The following is a 19,916-nucleotide window of genomic DNA, read 5'->3' on the forward strand; positions in this document are numbered from 1 at the left end:
ATCATCGGCCATTGAGCAAAACATTTAATCTCAACATATCCAGTGACCCTGCTCTCTGATCCTCAATTGTATGTTGCTTTGGAAAATGTGTCTACCAAATAAATGTAATGTGATACATTTTTTGATTCTACTAATAAAGATTTTAAATATCTTGGTGAGTCCCGTCAGAGCCGGCAAAGTGAGATCAGGAAGCTGGGAATGAACGGCAGCAGGAATGCTGTTCATGTTACGGCTGCATATTCCCCCGGAGTTTCAAAACTAGATCGAAATCAAGCCTGGTCACGTTTTCCTGGTCCAAACTGCGCAATTAGTTGATCAGCCTGGCCTGCACACTCATGCACCACTGCGAGTCTCGTTCAGCTATGGCATTTTCAGAAATTTTCAAAAACGGGGAACAAATACATCCCAATCGTTTTAAATTCTGCTGCCCAAAGAGAGTAAAAAAGCCAGGGGAGGAGAGGTGGAGATTTTAAAGGTTTCCTGTCGCTATCTGAAGCCCATTTGGAGAGGCTGTCAAGTCACCGTACGCTGTTATTATGGTCGTAAAAGCATCGCTTCGGCGGCTTCTCACCTTCAGAGGAAAAAGGCAGGTGTGGAAGTGGCAGTTTGGTTTGTTCTTTTTTATTTTATAAATGTTTGTAAGAGAATAATTACAGCACCGCACAGTAGGAGCACTGCCCTTCACAGACATCCTACACACCAGGACTCTTCATTTCTGCACGGCAACCAGGGCGAGAGACGGACGCGGCGTTTTTCTGCAGGAGCAAGGCGGGAATCCTGGTCCCCCACAGCCGAGAAAAGCCCTACGGGTCATGTTCCGACGGAACGTAAAGCATATGAAACGAGCACCTCCCACAGAAGTTATTCGGGGCCCTATCTGGCTGAGGTTAAGAAAACGGACGGTAAGTAGTCAAGTTTGATGAAGTCCCCAGGCAGTCCCACCCCTCCCCCGATCATTCAGCATGGCCGGTGACACGACTGTCGCCCCCCGATGGCTAATTAGTGCAAGTGCGGTAGCTGCTGTGAAACTGTCAGGTACTCAGGTAAAGAAGCAACCAACATGAGAAGGATTCCCCCACGAAATAAAAAAATAAAGTCCAAGGACCAGAAGGTCACATTTGAGTCCCTAATGATGACAAAACAGTGTCTCAAAGTGACAAATAGCAGAGTTTTAATAAAACTGCAGGGGCTGAGGTGCACTGCTTGTGTTCCCTGGATGCTAAAAATAGTACAGCGTGCCGTCACACTGCATTTACCCACCTCGCACCCCCTGAGGAATGGCATCGCGTGTGGGGGGGGGGCGAAGTCAAACGTGAACATCCCGCGAGCACTGGTGCTGTTCCAGCGGGGGAGGGGGTGCTTAATCTCACACCGACTAGCCGCAAATTAGCATTTTCTGGATAGGGTTTGGTGCTTCCCGGACAGCCGCGAGTCCTAACCGCCGACGCGGCGAGTTCAATGCTCCACGTTGGAGTAAATATTAAACGATCACCATAGTGAAGCATGGCAGTCGTGCGAACAGGGCTTGAGGTTCCATCTGAAGCAGATGAGCAGCTGTTACCTTGACAATGAAGCAGACTGATGGGGAACAAGCCGCGCTCACACTGCCTGCCTCCCTAACGGAAAATTCTGCGTTTTGATACCTCAGTGGACAGACCGTTCTAAATGAAATATATTTTTCCACGTAAAAATTTCTATTTGGAAAATGAACAAGCCAAGACAGAAAGACGGACGGACAGACAGACAGATAGATAGATAGATAAGCATAGATAGATAAGCACACATGAACACACACATATATAAACTCGAGCCATATGAGCTATAACTTATATTTAAGACAATGGTAATGTAATTCTTGGAGGTTTGTAAAAGTAACGATTGAGACTTCCAAAAAGGTCTTTTAAAAATGCCCTAAGGACTGTTCCTCAGTCAAAGAGTCAAATCTAAGACACGAGTCAAAGCGATAAATCTCTATCTTGCAGTAATCTAATTTTTCATCTAAGAAACAGTACAGTCAGGCCTCAGCACAGTTTCCCTTTCTTCTCTTGGGTTGTAATTATTAATATCGTTGGTCTAAGTGACAGACCATGTAAAAACGGAGACTGTCATTAAGGCGGCTGGAGACCGGGCTCTCTGATTCACCCCGCACGTCTGCATTTCACATCTGACGTGCGCCTTGACACTTTCGTGCGAGGTCTCACAAGACAGAGACCGGCACAGAGGAACTCTGACTCCACTGCACTTGATCCCCGGGGGGCATTTTGAGGCAAAGTTGGGTTTTAATAGTCATGATAGAGAGACTCTACCTATTTACCAAGCGTCCTTTATTGACGGCAGGCGTTATGAATCATCATTTATTATTAACTTCACTTTCCTCGTTACGCCACACAGGGCCAGACAGATGTTCCGTACTCAGGGACATGACCGTGACACGCAGAACACGCTAACTCCTGCCTCGGAATACACTTTTCAATCGTCTAATTCGTGTCACCACAACTTCTCTGGCGCTCGATGAATCATTCTCTTCTTCTTCCTGCCTCTTTCGCTTTCTTGAACTCTTAAGGAAAACTCTGTGTGCCTCGCCGAGTCGGGCCGCTTGCCTCTACCGGAGCAGGAGAGCCTGCTACACGCAAGGATGCCATAGGTGAAGCGTCGCTCGGAATGTTCCGGCTACCAAGGGACCGTCATTACCAGCATCTCTTTACGGAAGCCATAACCAGCTCTGACATTTAATCACACTGGCGGGGATGTAAAAAACAGGACATACAACAGCGTTCCGGGCTAAATTAATGTGCTCTCTAAAAGTTATTTTGAGATCTATAATCATTGTGGAAAATGGCTGCTAATGTCAATTTTATGCCATAAAAAGGCATTTAACTCAAATATATGCTGCACAACAGAAATTATTTTAGGAAACAGGTAAGACTCACTCGATACGCAAATGCACATCACAGAATATTTAATATTGAAAATGGTACTTTGTCAATAGCATATCCAAAAGCCTGATGATAAACAGCTGTTTGGGCTGCTTAATCCACTCTGCTTGCCCAGTGTAATCAGGGTTCATTTATTTACTTCCTTTTCTCTTCTGTCAAACAAAACAATTTTCCGCACAAATATCACGCGCTGCAGGCAGCCCCGGGGCATGAGGACACGCTGGGGCCAGGCGCCTCACCGGTGTCGCCGCTCTCTGACACACGTGCTGTCATGTGACCAGACGCTCATGTGACTTTCAAGGGTGTCCAGTCATGGAAGCGCAAGACACTCCGTTAGAGAGGTAGGTACAAAACCGACGCGAGACGGGGGCTCTGCAGCCAACAGCATGCGCGTGGGAGTGCACGGTAAGATGTTTACCATTTTATTTTTACCGGAGACGCGCAAATTTGATTGCACTTCATCGTTTTGCACACTGATCATTCCACATAATGAAGCCTCTGAGAATTTCAAATCCTTCAACCGTAATAATGTAAACAAGTCCTAAATTACGTATCTTTCATCAAACCGGGGTTTGTTGATTCAATCGTTGTCTATTAAAGCTGGTTCAACTGTGGGATTTCTGCATACATCCAAACTTGATTCCCAAGTTATCTTTTTCCTTCCCGTTCCTGACATTGGTAATACTTCTGCTAGTGCTATTACTGTGAATACATAGTAATCCCTCAGCGTTCTTAAAAACACTTGCAAAAGGGCTTCCTGTGCCCCTCCAGAATGTACAATGGGCGAAACTCAATGTCCTGTCTCACAGTGTTGTAATGGGATCAAAGCTCAAGGCCAAACGGGGAAATTCTGGTTGTAAAGTTGCGTTTCACAAGCTGAGCACGTTTCACAAGCTGAGCACGGCTCATTAGCTTCAAACCGGTACTTTGTGTTCTCGGTACAAAATAAGTCAAACCGAGAAATTTCGCAAACCGGCGCGTTGACGTGGGCCCGGCTGGCACGATGGCTGCCTAGTTTTGCTTTGTTCTTGGCCTCCGCTTGCGAGAAACTCGTCGCCGAGGAGCTAATAATAGTGATTCCAAATTGGGTGCGATTTGGCCGCACGTCCCAAATCCGTGAGAGGACAGCGACCCCTCGTTAAATCTGGAGCTGGAAGCCGCACCACGGCTTGCAGATTCGCATTTCGGGTGCCCACGCATCTCCTGTGCGCGTCGGTGCGGCACGCGTTCATGTTGCGTGCATGCAGGGCATTCCAGCGCTGGACACTGCGTCACATCGCCACGCTGGGTTTTGTGAGCCGCTTTATTGCGGTGCTCAGAGCTCGGCCCGTTTGTGAGTCACACCCCTGATTCCTGTGTCCTCCTCGTCCTCCTACCCAAACATTTACTCGCTCCTGTAAACAGTGATGTTAAAGCGCCGTGATCAAAGCCACATGCGGTTTAGTGAGAAAACCTCACTTCAGATTACAACTGGGAAGACGAAATCAGCTTTAATGAGGCGTTACCTGAATGAGCAGAGCCTAGTGTGACTGGATTTCCATGGTGTATGAACACTAGTATTATATTTTTGGGATAATAATATGAGGAAATCGCTTTTTACAAAGTATTCGTAATGAGGAATGATCTAGTCATTTACAGGAGGATATATTATCATTATGTTATTGTAGGTTATTGGTAGCGTGAAGCTAATAATCAATTTTATATTAGGTAAATATTTGTCTGTGAATACTCTGATGACAAATGAAGGCCACAGGAAAGAGCAAAGAGGTGGAAAGTTCAGGAGCTTCAAGTACGAATCCAGACCAAGATTTTGTTCCAACCAACCAGTTGAGTACTCTGTGAATGTGACTCTTTATATTAGATTGGTTGGTTGAAACAAAATCTTAGTCTAGATTTGTACTTTCTGAACCTGAACTTTCTACCTCTGAAGGAGCGGAAATCCTACGGTGCATCTGCAGTGTGTCTGCGCCTGACCTGTGCGGACGTCGTGGTTGATTCCCTCCACGGAGACGATGGCGTTGGCGACCCCCCGTCCTTGTGTGTCCCTCACCACGCCTTTAATCCCACGATGCACCTGGACAAGAGAGGTACCGTTTAGCGCCAATGGGCTGCGTCACTGCCTCGGCTACCTTAGCCGATCCTCCCTGCACTTCATCAATCATCGGCTGACTCACTCACATGGAGACGGCTTTGCACTTAAGCACATGACTCAGTCTTGGCTCACTAGGAACGCAACCTGAAATCACTCTCGTGTGATTAGCAGCGCACAACAGCAGTTTGTTCTTTAAGAGTAATGATCACGCTATAGTTCCCCATTTGCCAATCACGTCACTACTTTTAAGACCATAAATTAAAATGACTGATGGTGCAAACAGGACTCAGCAGGTATCTCAGTCGGCTCACACCTGCCGGGTTCCTCTGTGTTGTGTGGGTTCCTTCTGAGTATTCTGATTCCCTCCTGCAGTCTAAAGTTACGCAGCCTGGCTAACTGGTGTCTTCAAGTTGCCTGTAGCATATGGGGATGTGTGTATGTGCCCCAGGGTGGATTGGCATCGTGCCCCAGGGTGGACTGGCATCCAGTCCATAGTGCTCCATGCTGCCTGAGACAGATTCCAGGCGCCAAGTGACCCTGGACTGCGTAAGTGGCTAGAAGATGGAATATTAATAATACTAATAAATAATAATAATAATACACTTTGAATGAGGTGTTATTTAAAAGCTGGCAAACTCCAACCCCATCAGCAGAGTCTAAACCTCCCCGATGTCTTTTTAGTCAGCTGTGACACCGTCAGCTGGTCTCCTGATTTCGGTCAGCGTGAGGTTGTTGTTTTTCCACGCCGAACGTGCAGGAAAGGCAATTCGAAACCACACGCGACGAAACAGAATAACGCAAGGAGCCTCTGTACAGTCGCCGGAGTCGCTGCCCACGCCCCCCGGGACCTTTCTGATTGCGGCGCTCCGTTCGGCGTTGCGCGGTGAGCGGGCAAACGTTTTCACAGCTAACCCACATTTCAACTCCCTCAGCGTAACACCAGGCTGCTCAATGTTTCATCCCCCCTGCTGAACTCGTGCTTCCTGACTGTGGGATAGTACGGCTTCCATCCCAAAAGGATTAAAGTAAATGAGGTCTAGTTCAAAAAGCCAAAAGACCTAAAAGGCCAATGGAATAAACAGCCACTCCAAATCAAACCATCAACACCTCTCCTGTTCCCCTCCATTTTTCGTTCATTTTCCACGTTAATTTTCAGCTCCAAGTGCACATTCTTCCTTTATTTTCAGTTCTCAGCATCTAAATCCTTTGGGGTATTTTTATTCCGTTTATTTTTAAATAATTATACAAGCATTCGAGGCTCAAAGTCTTCTTCTCCAACAGGAAACGCAAAAGCCAGGCACTCTGTCCGCTCTCATCTCTGCACTGCACGTTAACGCACTTGCGGTATGCTGGTTTCCGCTCAACGCACGTTACATTCTTCCGCTAACTGGCAGACAATCCAGACAGCCCACAGGCAGATGCATTACATTTATTTAAAACAAGCATTTTATCCTTGTTGTTGAGCTGCACACCTGCATGTACTAAAAATCAATGTCATTATGACTCATCAGAATTAAGGCAGACAGCGAGTCTGATTTTGTCTTGCCACCCATGAGCACATCTGAAATGTAAATTAAAGATTCATAGGAAGAGATTCTACACATTATTTCACCCCCACTGAGTCTCTGAAAGCCTGCAGTACTGACAGCGCTCCACCGGGGGTGGGAATGTGGTGTGGAGGGGGGGGGGGGGGGATTTACGACTCTGAAACACCAAAGAGCTGAGCAATTTATGTCTTAAACTGTGAATTTTTGGTTCCTATACTTAACAATAAGACATTAAACCTGTAACTGAATGAATAACTAGTGAAATAACTACCATTACAGAATAACAGATGCATGATGCATTTAAATCTCAAATTTCTGTTTTTTTTTAAGTTACAAAGTACCTTAACAATGTGGTCTGATTGATTAATTTTTATTGTTATAATCCTTAACGATTGTCAACCCCCCCCCCCCCAGTTTTTATTAGCTACATGGGCTGGGTGTCACTAATGACCCCTAAAATTCACAGGAGGATAAAGCTGTATAAGGTGTTAGATGGAGATGTCTGGGAAAAAAATCCATTTCGCATCTGAATGTCAAAGGACACCACTGTGAGTCACGGACGCCACCGGGGATAAGGGACTGTCGGCCATTCTGTCTCTCCCGCCATCCCCCTCCCACCCTGACCCCCCCCCCCCCCTCACGGTGAGTCATGCTCTGGAAGCCCACCGTTTCACCTGTGCCCCGCATCATCGCTTACAGTGGAACGTGCCGGAAGGTCAGACAAAGAGCACAGAAGAAGACTGACATACAAAAATCTACGTGCGACACGAGCCGAGCGTGAGTGTGATTTGTAATGTTTTGGGCTTTGATACTAAGAAGGCTGATTAGCTTCGACAAATCCGCAAGCTCAATCAGAGAAACTCCAATAACTATTTACGGTACCCTCTGCCTCCGATGTCATTTTAAATAAATCATTTCATTTAGTCTATTATTGTTGACGTGACAAGTCTAATTAGGACACCCGACTAAGAAAATAACTGTGCGACAACATTTTCTTTGTGCACAGGAACACCAGAAGCACGGATTTAAATAAACATATTCCACGAATTTGAAATCTTTGGTCCTATTGACCCCCAGAGCCGATTAAACTGCCAAATTATATTTATATTTTCACATCTTGTTGGCAGACAGATTAATTACATTCGAACAGAGATGGAAGCAAGGATTTTACATAGACATATTAGTTCAGGAGTATCCCTGTCTGTAACCGCAGTGTAGAATGCAAACTATCCCAACATGGCGTCCCAGTGCTCAACATCCATGGTGGCCTTACAGCTGTATCTTAACACTATATATTTATCATGTTAGGGCTGCGACAAGCCAGAGTCTGTCACAGCATAGACAGGTTGTACCTTAAACATGACACCAGCCAATCACAGGTTCCTAACCATACAATATACAAATTACGCTACCAAACCACCCAATCAGAGGATCCCTTTGAAGGGGACCGGGGTTTCCCACAAGAATGTGGTGAAGTCACGGGCAGAACATGCAAACTCTAGGTCCGGATTTGAACGCACAAACCTGGAGCTATGAGAACTTTAAACAGCCTGTCTCTACGTTATTTATAAACATTCAAAACATGTAAATCATGCTGTCATTATAAGAGCGAGATGTAAATAATAATAAGTGAAATGTTGCCAAAAAAAGCACATAAAATTGCTTTGTTATAGTGGTGTCAAAATGAGCCTAAATCAAGTCCTTCTATAATCTCTCCCACGTCTGAAATTAAACAAAAACTTCCCTGGGTGTTTCTGTCACTGAAAAGCATATGTGAACGACTTTTTCATTTAAATGTTTTGTTTACTTGGTGCTAAACTGGTTTACCTCTCATGTCTGTCAGACAGCACTTGGATATCTCCTTCCTGGGAATGTCGTGCATTTCACGAGTGCGACTCGAATAAAAGAGCGAGGTAATTCATGCGGAGGAACACCAACCCGTCACATTCGCTTAACGCTTTCATCGAGCGAGGATACGGGGGGCATGTGGGCGGGCGTGTGCATCGGCAGGGGCACGCGGGGGAGGGGCTGTCTTTGGGTTTGTCTGTGTGTACGTTCCTGTGGGTGTGCACACATAGATATGTCTACGACTGAATTCCGGAAAGTACCATTTTTTGTTATTTTTTATTTCACCGTATGTTTGTAACACTTGTTTTTCAGGTCAAATAGGCGTCAGGAGGAATTACATTTATTTACTGTTAGATGCCATTTCGTGCTTTTAAGCAAAGCGATGTACATTTTCGAGAAAACCTGTGGAGCATCTGAGGATTAAAGGTCTTACTCACGGGTCCAATAGTGAAATCACTCTGCTGACAATGGGATTGGAACTGGCAACCTTCCGATCAGTGGCGCATTAGAAGGTTATGTAAAGCTATCGATTTCATCTAACAGTGTGTCTGTGTTACCGTGTTTAACCCACCCGTACGTGCATGTGAGATGGGACAGGTGGCCACACACGGCGCCCTGTTCCCCTGTCGAGAGGGCGCCCCCTACCTGCTCCATGAAGACGAGCAAGGATTCGCGGTTGTTCTCCCACTCGTCCGGGAGCTCGCTCTTGTGGGGGAATTTGTCGCAGCCCACGAACATGGACATCTCGAAGCAGTTGGTGTGCAAGTAGCTGAAATCGTTCATACCTGTCAGAAACACAGCCATTTACCTCCCAGCCGGTGGCCTAATTAGCTCTTTGAGCAGAGGTTTGACGGCCCTCGTCCTGCCCTTCTGTATTCGGCTCTGACAGAAAGGCAGGCCTAGGAAATAAGGGGTAATTCATCTTACCGTCCGGCCCCATACCACCTTTCAGCTCCCCCCTGGTATTTTTGTGAAATTTTTGTTCTAGAAAAGGCAGGATCCCACCTAATTCCACACTATCCCCCCTACTTTTGAAAGAGGACAAATCTCAAACAGAGTTTATTATGTGTTCCAGATTCAGAGTAAGAACTCGAGTCTTTGAAAAATGGATGGATACAGGGGCGGGGTCACAGGGGCACTGGCCCAAGCTGAAAGCTGATTGGCCTCCTGAGTGCCCCCTCCTGTCACTCACTGATTCAAAAGATATTATTGGCTAATGATAAGATTGCCCCCCCCCCCCCCCCCCGTATAAATTATGGATCCTTTTTTGCCCTTCACCTTAAAAAATGCCAAAAAACGCCCCTGGAGGGGGTAGAAATGGAGCTGTCAAAAGTGAGTTAAAAACTTCCACAGGCTTGGAAGTTTGAACTGAAAAATGCAGAGACCTGAGCTGTCGTACTGTTACTTATTTAGGTACCACCCCGGATTTTCTTTGGCAAAAGTATTTCTACGTAACCATGTAACTACATTTGCAAAGTACGTTTGGTTTGAAGAAAAGCTTAAGGAACAATAAACATGATAGCTTTTATTTTCTAGGTTTCAATCCAGTCCACATTTTCACTCCTTCCCAGCTCCCAGCCAATCAAAAACACCAAATACCTGGTACAGGCAGGTTGTGAGCTGGGAGGGAGCAAAAACATAGGCTGTCTGGGGATCCCCAAAGACTGAGTTGAGAAACACTGATATTACAGCAAGTTATTGTATTACAGTATTATTACTATAGTAGAGTATTATTATTAGAGTATTATTATAAGTCAGAGTACTATAGTATTACAGTAATTTATCATAGAGTAATATATACAGACTCCCTGCAGCCGTGTGCCAGGAGGCCCCGTTGACAGTCCCATCCTCCTTGGCGAAATCCACCGTGTGGCAAACTCGCCGGCTGGCGTCCGTCATCAGGCGGTGAGTGGAGGCGTAGGAGAAGGCCAGCCAGCGGAAAACGAGGTCGTCCGGGGTGGGCGTGGCCTCCCGCGTCTTGCTGCGGAAGCGTGTCCGGTCGTAGGGGTAGGACACCACCAGCTCGCCGCCCTGCAGGTTGCCCCCGAGCACGAAGGGGATCTTCTCCATCCAGGCGATCAGGGCCCGCGTCTCCACGGCAACCTGATAATCGAAAATGCACGGGAGGACCGGGGGGACAGGGGGGGCGGCGAAGCGATCGTTACGCAGCTACAACATGTGTCTGGTCCTCGGAATAACGGGCATCTCCGTGGCTTGGTGTAGGTGGAATTCAAGCCCCCCCCCCCAAAATGTGGGGGTGGATTGGTATTTCCTTGAGGCTTTTAGTCTGCTTTACGCTCTATTGCTGTCCCCATTTCCAAGTGGGTGCTCGGTCGTTTCCGTCTGATCGGCCGCTGTCATTACGACCCCAAGCATCCCGCACTGCCCCTTGGAGCAGATCTGGGACAATCTTTTCAAGGGACTTCATTTCATGATGCAAACAGGCCTGAGCTCAATGCTGCATGTAACCTACAAATAAAAGCTTTCTCAAGTATCTAAGCCACCCTACAATCTTTACAGGGCATTTCTGAACAACCATTACTTGGGATACTTTATATAAAAAAAATAAGCAAAGTTTTTGGACAGTTTTTCTTTTTCTTGAACTTTAATCTGTATTTTATGATTTTATTTTTCAAGCAATATGTAGGAATATAACGATATTGGATTTGTGAAACTGGTTGCATGAATAATACTAGTTATATATCCGAAAAACACGACACAGGTCATGTGACCATGTGATGTCCCACCCAATCCCTGCTCTTCCCCACACTTACCGTGGCGTTCTTTGCCAGGTACCAGTCTGGGATGGGGATGTGATGGTTGAGGACTCTCCGCGAGGTCAGCTTCCTCGCCTCGGCCTCCCAGAGGATGGAGTTCAGGTCCGGAAAGTTGTGGTGGATGTCCAGGCCGTCCTCACTCCAGCGGCCCAGAGACCAGCCACCCAGCTCTGAGCCCTGATCAGCAGGGAAGCACGGCAGCCCATGGACATGAAGGGGTTAACGGCCAACAATATAGATAAAGGTTCAACAGGCTGACCAAAACAGGGGATTTAAGTACATTTTAAGGAAGAACTCAACTGATCAGAACCCCAAAACCCTGTACTGGGTAGGCAGTTATAGATGACCATGGATAGAAGAGCTTATTTTCAACAATAGTTAGTCAAATTAATATATGAGGCTGTACGGCTACTTTCCCAAGGATGACAGTGGAGGGTTGATCACAGTTAATCAACTGATTCCTTGCGGTGCCTGACCTGCTCTCTGCCACTTTGTATAAGTGTGTCTCGAATGGCAATGTTCTGCTGCCACCAAGAGCGCGACCGAACCATCAGATTGGTCGAAATGCACGGCGATCAGACAGACCCAGTGATCCGCTTCGATATGCATGGATTTTCTCAAGGAAAAGAAGGCATATTCTATATATTATTTTCTTGTTGGTAGTATCACACATCGCAATACAGACGCTCCTCTACTTACGAACTTTCAACTTACGAACTTTCAGACATATGAACGAAGAGGACTGTAAGTCCAAATTGTGTTCATTGGGCTCCCGTTTCCTGTCCGCAACATCAGTTTTTTTTTCTGCGCGCCAAATCTGTCTAGTACGACTTCTACCTGCTACTCCCACCGCGCAGCAGCGTAGCGTGCGTACTCCCAGCATCCTAGTTCTTTGTACTTGCGTACACCCTTAAAATGATGTTGAATAACGACTTACGAACATTTCAAATTATGAACGGCCATTCGGAACGTATCTCATTCGTAAGTAGAGGAGCGTCTGTATATTGAAGCCTTCCTGATAACTCACAAGTTGAAAATTTTCAACCTCCTACTTAAAAAAGGACTACAGAACAGCTAAACGGAATAGATTCATAATACAAATTGACGCAAGCGAATGCTAATTCCACTAGTGTTTGATGCTAATATAACACAGCAATTCTCACAGACGTACTAGTGGAAATTAGCGCATAGAAAATCATGATGTACGCCTCGTGAACAGTAAATAAGCGTTGCTTCGGTTTCACACTACTGTCGCTCTCCAAACCCGATGCCTTTACTGAGCCGACCCTCTTGCAGTGGAAAACCGAAGCGAGCTGGAGCCGCACTGTAACTAGTCTCTCTTGGCGGTACGGGTCGGGTTCTGTATGCCAGTGGAAAAGCGGCATAAATGTCATTGTAATATGGAAACAATATAACGTAAGGTGACAGCACTCTATAACTAAAAAGCAAACTCTCAGCTGGGATTTTCACTGTATTATCATGTATTACCCTGTCATAATTCACGCCTGACTTCATTTCCTCAGTCTATCTTATCAGCCCTGCCGTTTGGCAGCGACGTTCATCCACAAACTCGCATTTCCAAGCTACACGCACGTCCTCCCTGCTCTGCCTACATACCAAAGGGCTTGAAAAAGGCACTTGTGTTGCACACAGTCATGATACCTGCAGATAAATGAACGTGTTTCCCAAATAGTTCATCATAAATCCAGGCAGTGCGGTGAGCATTTCATCAAAGTGTCACTCCTCTAGCTCTTTTCGGTAATGCTCTTCCCGTATGGAACCTACCCCAGGAAGCACATGGCAGAAGGGTAGGGACAGCCGACATGGGATGCCGGTAATTACCAAAGGTAATTAAACCAAAAGTAATATTAATAATATTAATTAATAGAAATATTTAAATTCCTTATAGGTGCTGAAATCTGACCCCAAACTGTCATTAGGTGGAAGAAGGTCAGTGAAACACATTAAATGCCGTTAAGCACTGATAGTCGAAATACACTTTGGTTTGAATATGAAGGGAAAATGAATAAAATGAATAAAAATAAAAACAAGGAGCTCCTTCGGCGCCCGGTGGTTAAGCTGAGTGTTGGACACAAACCCTGGGCGGTCCAGAACAAACGGAGCAGCGGCAGCAGGGTCCTGCGTCTGCACCTGCTCGTCTCTCGCATGGGCTTTGCTTTTATTCCACTGGATACGCACTGGATCTGCCAAACTTTGGGCCGCACCCGCACCCAAAAACCACCACGCCACCCGATGTCATCGACATTAGCCAGACCTCCTTCCCAAACCCACCACTTCGAAGGCCTTCTCGTAGCCGTCGGGGTTGACGGAGGGGAGCAGGTGGATGCGCGTCTCCTCCACTAGGTGGCGTATGCGTGGGTTTCCCGCCAGATACTCCTGGCACATGAACTGCATCAGTAGCAGCAGCAGCTCCCGACCTAGCACCTCGTTGCCATGGGAACCAGCGGTGTAGCGGAATTCCGGCTCACCTGACCGAAAGATAGTTCGATCAGTTCAAGTTCAAGTTCATTTATATAGCACATTTACAGACAACCACTTGCTGCCCCAAAATGCTTTACATATAATAAAAATATGCCGCAAAAACATATGCAGCAAATTTAAAAAAAGAAGCAAAGAGTAAAACAACTGGAATTAAAAGCCAGTTCAAATAAATGTGTCTTAAGTAGAGAAGTACAGCGTTCCATAGTTTAGGGACAGCGACTGAGAAAGCTGTCGCCTCTGGCCTTTAGTCTAGAAGTTGGAACATCCAGAAGCAGCAGTTCAGAACGACACACGGAACCCCAGTAGAGACGTACGCAGTACTACAAACGGGTCGCCCCTGTCGAATATTGACACAAACGAATGTGAACTTAGTTGGCTAAATGGACACTTCCTCACCCAGCTCGTGCTCCCCTGGGTTGTCAGATATCTCGATGGCGTAAAGTTTAAGGCCATCGAAGCTCTTGCCAATGTTGTAGATCCTTGTGATGTTGGGGCACATTTCATTGACGATCTTCATCAGCTGTAGTGGATGAAAACGGCAAAGTAAACTATTTCGCAGGGAGAATGTATAAAAAATAAATAACAAACAAAACAGTATTCTTACTGCAGCTACCCTAAATCATTTTATATAAATTGGGAAACGACACTACAATAACAAAGCATTGTGAAGAGATTGAGAGGAACTGCAATTAATTCTTTAGGACGGATACTGGACAAAGCATTTCTGTCATTTTATGTCTGGCTGAAGAATAATGAAAAATGAACAGGGCTTCACATTAGTTCTGAGGAAGTTTTCCCACAATCTAGATGGAATCAATCATCATAACTATTATCGTGTCTTTGGGAAACCTGGACGGAAGAGGGGATGGAAGAGGGGACAGAAGAGGGGATAGAAGATTGGACGGAAGAGGGGATAGAAGAGGGGACAGAAGAGGGGACGGAAGAGGGGACAGAAGAGGGGATGGAAGAGGGGACAGAAGAGGGGATGGAAGAGGGGACAGAAGAGGGGATGGAAGAGGGGACAGAAGACTGGATGGAAGAGGGGACAGAAGAGGGGATAGAAGACTGGACGGAAGAGGGGACGGAAGACTGGACGGAAGAGGGGATGGAAAAGGGGACGGAAGAGGGGACAGAAGAGAGGACAGAAGACTGGACAGAAGAGGGGATGGAAGAGGGGACAGAAGACTGGACAGAAGAGGGGATGGAAGAGGGGACAGAAGACTGGACAGAAGAGGGGATGGAAGAGGGGACAGAAGACTGGACAGAAGAGGGGATGGAAGAGGGGACAGAAGACTGGACGGAAGAGGGGATGGAAGAGGGGACGGAAGAGGGGATAGAAGATTGGACGGAGGACTGGACAAAAGAGGGGATAGAAGATTGGACGGAAGAGGGGACAGAAGACTGGACGCTTTGAAGCAAAGGTATCAAAAGCAATTGTAGGGCAGCAAGAAGACGCAGCATAACATACGATGCTGCTCTTAAAGGCAAACAAAGCACACTACAGACAATCAAAATAACCAAACACTGGCAACAAACTGTAATCCACGTTCCATTTCAAAACGGCACCAACCTGCTAGACAAACCACTGACCGATGCTGAATGGAGGGAGACTTACTTAATGCATTCCTTTCGGAAACATAATCAAACAGCATAAATTACAGCTCAGACGTCAGTTTGCCTTCAAGAAACAGTGATACGGGGAGAGATTCGGCCACTGCGTGCCAATACCTGGAATATATTAAGGTCGATGCTCAGCGAAAATAGACAAATTCTGCACAGTACTGGGTAACGTTCAGCCAAATTCGTGCTGACGATTCAGGAGTGAATGTCATTTGGGCCCTGGAATTTCCCCAAGAAAAGTAGGCTTCTGTCATCACTGTTTTAAGTGTTCTAAGGGTCAGTGGAAAAGACCAATGACTGTCATAACGTTCCCGACAGAACGCAAGGGCAAACTTTTCTCTTCCAGAAAAGCATTCACTGCATAAACATGGCAAGTCTGTTCACAGTAAAACAATATCACACCATGCAGCTAGTCTAGTTTGCACGCTAGAGAGGACAGAATTACAGACAAAAAAATACACATCCGTATATCTTATCTGAGAAATGGATTTGGATTAGTGCTGTCTTTTTGTGTTGAAAGTCAAGCACGACGTGCATGACAAAGAGCTACTGAGATATATTTTATGTATTTCCTTGACTCACACGTTTGTCCAAAGAAAACTATCGCACACAGCTTACAATGTTGAACACCCACATACTGACAACTCCTGTGGCTGTTATTTAAGAACTTGAAGGTCCCCTGAAGTACAACAGCAGATCAATTGCAGGGATCGGGGCACGTGACAAATCAGCTGACCGCATGCAGAGAAGCGGCGAGCCGGATGCAGGCACGTCAGAGAAGCTGAATGGGGACAGCGGGACTTGGCCCGAAATTCAGCTGTACCGCAGCGCCATTTTAATCAGCCACTGGGTCCGTCTGCGATGGCGGCTTCACGGATCGCAATCCGCCAGACGAAGAGCAGCCCCACCGTCGCGAAATGAGACCAGCAGACCATTACTTAGTGAAACTGGGTTGGAGGCATTCCAAAAAAATAAATACCCCATCGTAGTGGTTTGTTCAGATGCTGCGCCGACCTCATATTCGAGTCCTTTTTCCCACCCACATTTTCAGCTGCATGGTCTGTTTTGAAAGGAAAACATTTAATTTTTATACTTGTCTGAGGCTTAGCCTATATGTGACGTATGGGGTATTCATAGTGAACTGATTCGGGGGGGGGGGGGGAGCCTAAAACTGTACCTCCCTGTGTCTGAAGAATTTTCCTTAAATTACTATGCTTTTACACCACGGTAAACCTCAAGCACGCTCAAAAAAGGAGAAAAATACCGGCCAGCGGGTCAGGAAGCGGGTATCAGTACTCTCTCCAAAACTGGATGGATAAAAAAATGATCCAGAAAAGGCTGTGACCTCAAATGATTCGTTTTATAGCTTTGAATATAAAAATACGAGCATACTTTTAAACATAATGTTATTGCGAGTAGCCTGAACTGATCCCCATCTAATTTTTCTAGTTTTTTGTGTACTGTGTGTCACCGGCTGAAAAACATTCTCAGTAAGTCTTGGCGTTCCGTCTTATTTCTGAACGTGTGACTGAGCGATTTCTCAAAAAAAAGAGAAAAAACTGGCTCCTAAAACGAGCAACACAACGCGGCAAAAGAAGCCAATCCGAGTAGCTGTGAAAGGAAGCAAAACACGTTAAAATGATAGAATAGCAACATAAACGGCTTCTCTGGATCACACCAGATGCTGTTGTTCTGGACTGTTTCCATATAACTGAATGGCGGAGCGAATCGTATATTCAGGAGTCTGTATGTCTAACTGGGAGCCCAAATAGACCCAGAAGACAATGATTTAACTGCCACTGCTGAAGGAGAATTCCTAAATGACACGAACACTAGAAACTGGTGACATACAGAAAATAAAAGTTCCCAGGACTGATACATGGAATCACAGGGATGCCAGCTCTCAGGCATCCGGCGTGACACACACTTTCAGACTCTCACTCACGCAATAAGTCTTACGGCAAATCTATAATATTCCACTATAAACTTAAAATTTGACACATTTAAAATGTTGGGGTTGTTTGCAAATCCTACAGGCTATTTTCAAGGTAATATAACTGTTACATAGTATACATGTAAATATGTGTGCAGACTTGTCTCGAATTGGAAATCTCACTCCAGCCAGCTGACCAAAGCCTACCTGTCGCATCTCTTTGTAGCTGTGGTGTTTGAAGTCCAGATTATCTGTGGTTGTTATTTCATTTCTCCTGCGGTAATAATTATTGGGGTCTGCAAAGAATTTGGAAGGGAGACACTGGGTTATCAAGGAAAAAATCATTAACATCTTGGACAATTCTGCAAACTGCACATAGCGGCAGCAGCGATTATACAGATATAACCGATTGTTTAGGCAGCCCAGCCCTCACCTGGCATGGGACACCCCAGGATCTCCACCCGCATGCAGACGCTGCCGCCGCTGAACCACGAGCGCGGGTTCACGCGTATATAGCGCGCCATCACCGGCGCCGGGAACTCGCTCAGCACCGGGATCTCCTTCTCCCTGTTCCCTGTGAAGATCTGCAGGGCATCTCCGCCATCAGTGACAAAGACCGTCAAAGATGAGAAACAGCAAAATTTAAACACTGTTTGTATTTCATTATTATTGTTTTTTTTTGTATTTTGTTTGCAAGAAAAAAAAACTAATTCAATAATAATTTGCTTATTAAATCTGGCACTGCACTAAAAGCGAAAATGAGTTGGCCAGTCAGCCGCTTTGGCGCTAGGAAGTCTGGATGAAGTTTGTCCGTCTGGGGAGAATCAATACTCAAAATTAAACAAATGTGTGTGATTTCCACGAAACAAGGGTACTGGTGCAAGACCAAAAAACTCTAATTAAAAAACAACAAACCGTTACGAAATATAATTGGACGCAGCGCTGCGGGATAAATACACCACATCCGACGTCTCTGCAGCGCATTCCTTGAAAGAGAGCCGCTAAGGAATCAATTACATAAAACCTGGCCAGAAACAAAAAGGAATACTGAAATCTTTTCAACTTCTTTTCAAAAAGCAACGCAAACTTACTTAATGTTAAATGAATGTATATTTCACATACAATATTGAGTTTCTCACTTGGTCGGTCTCGTTAGGTCATTTTGAATACTTTAATGTAATGAAATTTCAGAACTCGGGCCAGTTTCCTCTGATTTATGGTGCATTATTTCACAGTAGGCCTAATTCTTACGCAACACTGCTCAGATGGTACATTTCATAGATGGTATATTCAGACACAAAACTGTTATTTAAAGTTTTAGTTGTGTTGGATTTCAGCACTGTCTACCTCATCTATGGCTTTATATCTGGCGAAAATATGCCTGTACTTTTCTTCTGCGCCTGTGGAGCGCACAGTGTGGAAAGTAATCAGTGATGCTGTGTTTGGTCGGACAGCGGAGCAGCCTTGCTTAATATGTCAAGGCGGACACAATCAGACCCAGGCAGCCCCGTATCAGACTGCTGGCTGGCAGAAACTGTAAAGCTCACCAAGTCCTGGGATCCGTTCTTCAGGGTGACCCACGTGTGGCTGTCATTGCTGACCAGCACTCGGTACGATGTCACCCAGTCACTTCTGAAAAGAACAGCATAAGGACAGAGTAAGGCAGCTGACAGAGAGCCTCCTTCAGCCAGATCCGCTGGCTATATAATTTTTCTAAGTATTCTAACGCACAATTTATTAGTAGTACTTCAAAAGCTCTTTTGTCCGGAATTATACTAACTGCTTTAACTATACTAACGGTTTAAGCGGTTCGTCGCTTCAGGTGCATATATTACACTTCCTGATGTAGTTCCGGTTATCTCTACTGCGTAATTATCACTATATGTACTGTATTATTATTTTTCCAACTTACCTACAAACTTGATTTAAAGACAGAATTAGGGAACGGATGTCGTTCATAACCCGATGACTGCCTGTAATAAGTAATAACACTATTCTATTAAAAATGTACCCGAAACAAACTAAAAATAAGAAAGAACACGTTATAAATGTCAGTTCCTGTGCATGCTTATAGAGCGGAAGGATTTGTACCACCGTAAATTACCTTGCTGTCCCTAAGTCGTATTAAATATCCGACTTAAAATAACTCCAGTAATCATTAATGAGTTGCAATTCGGTGTTTTTCAGGAGTAGCATTTTCCTGTATATTAAAAAACTGCACAAAGTATACAATAGAAGGGAAATTAAACTGAAATCTGATAATTATAAGCATACCTGCTTTATTAAATTGCAACACTGAACATTACATATTTTTTTTTGCAAAAGTAATAAATGTTTTATTTTGTGTGTTTTGTTTCCAGGTGTGGGGGTTTATGGCCAGCAGGACCGTGTGATTCTCAGAGGACCGTTTCAGCCTTTTCAGCACCAAGAGTACATGACAAGGCTGATGACTGGAGAAACGGCAGCTCTGTCTATCTCCATAAAGATCACCTATCGGGGTGTCGTTCCGAAATGTTAAGCATATAAGTACGAAAATGACAATGAAGATCACATCCATCACGAGTTAACATTTACATCAGAGAAATTACGGAGTGTGAAACTGCTCCTATGTTAAGGACTGGAGTGGGTTTGGTGCGAGGCCTTGGTGTGATACAGGCAGAT

At 45.4% G+C, this 19,916-nt stretch overlaps 1 protein-coding gene across 3 annotated transcripts in view; it reads right to left on the reverse strand.

The window, feature by feature from the left end:
- Positions 1-19,916, reverse strand: part of cpxm2 (carboxypeptidase X (M14 family), member 2) — a 46,004-nt gene that overhangs the window by 2,268 nt on the left and 23,820 nt on the right. For all 3 annotated transcript variants that reach the window (XM_072703539.1, XM_023831022.2, XM_072703540.1), the window contains 9 exons: positions 18,803-18,887; positions 17,689-17,839; positions 17,463-17,551; positions 14,099-14,222; positions 13,493-13,689; positions 11,198-11,377; positions 10,229-10,526; positions 9,069-9,208; positions 4,911-5,010 (listed from right to left, as the gene is read on the reverse strand). In XM_072703539.1, coding sequence (XP_072559640.1) covers positions 4,911-5,010; positions 9,069-9,208; positions 10,229-10,526; positions 11,198-11,377; positions 13,493-13,689; positions 14,099-14,222; positions 17,463-17,551; positions 17,689-17,839; positions 18,803-18,887 — 1,364 coding nt within the window. The remainder of the gene's footprint in view (positions 1-4,910; positions 5,011-9,068; positions 9,209-10,228; positions 10,527-11,197; positions 11,378-13,492; positions 13,690-14,098; positions 14,223-17,462; positions 17,552-17,688; positions 17,840-18,802; positions 18,888-19,916) is intronic.

This window comes from Paramormyrops kingsleyae, chromosome 20 (genome assembly GCF_048594095.1).
Source record: "Paramormyrops kingsleyae isolate MSU_618 chromosome 20, PKINGS_0.4, whole genome shotgun sequence".
Taxonomy (NCBI): domain Eukaryota; kingdom Metazoa; phylum Chordata; class Actinopteri; order Osteoglossiformes; family Mormyridae; genus Paramormyrops; species Paramormyrops kingsleyae.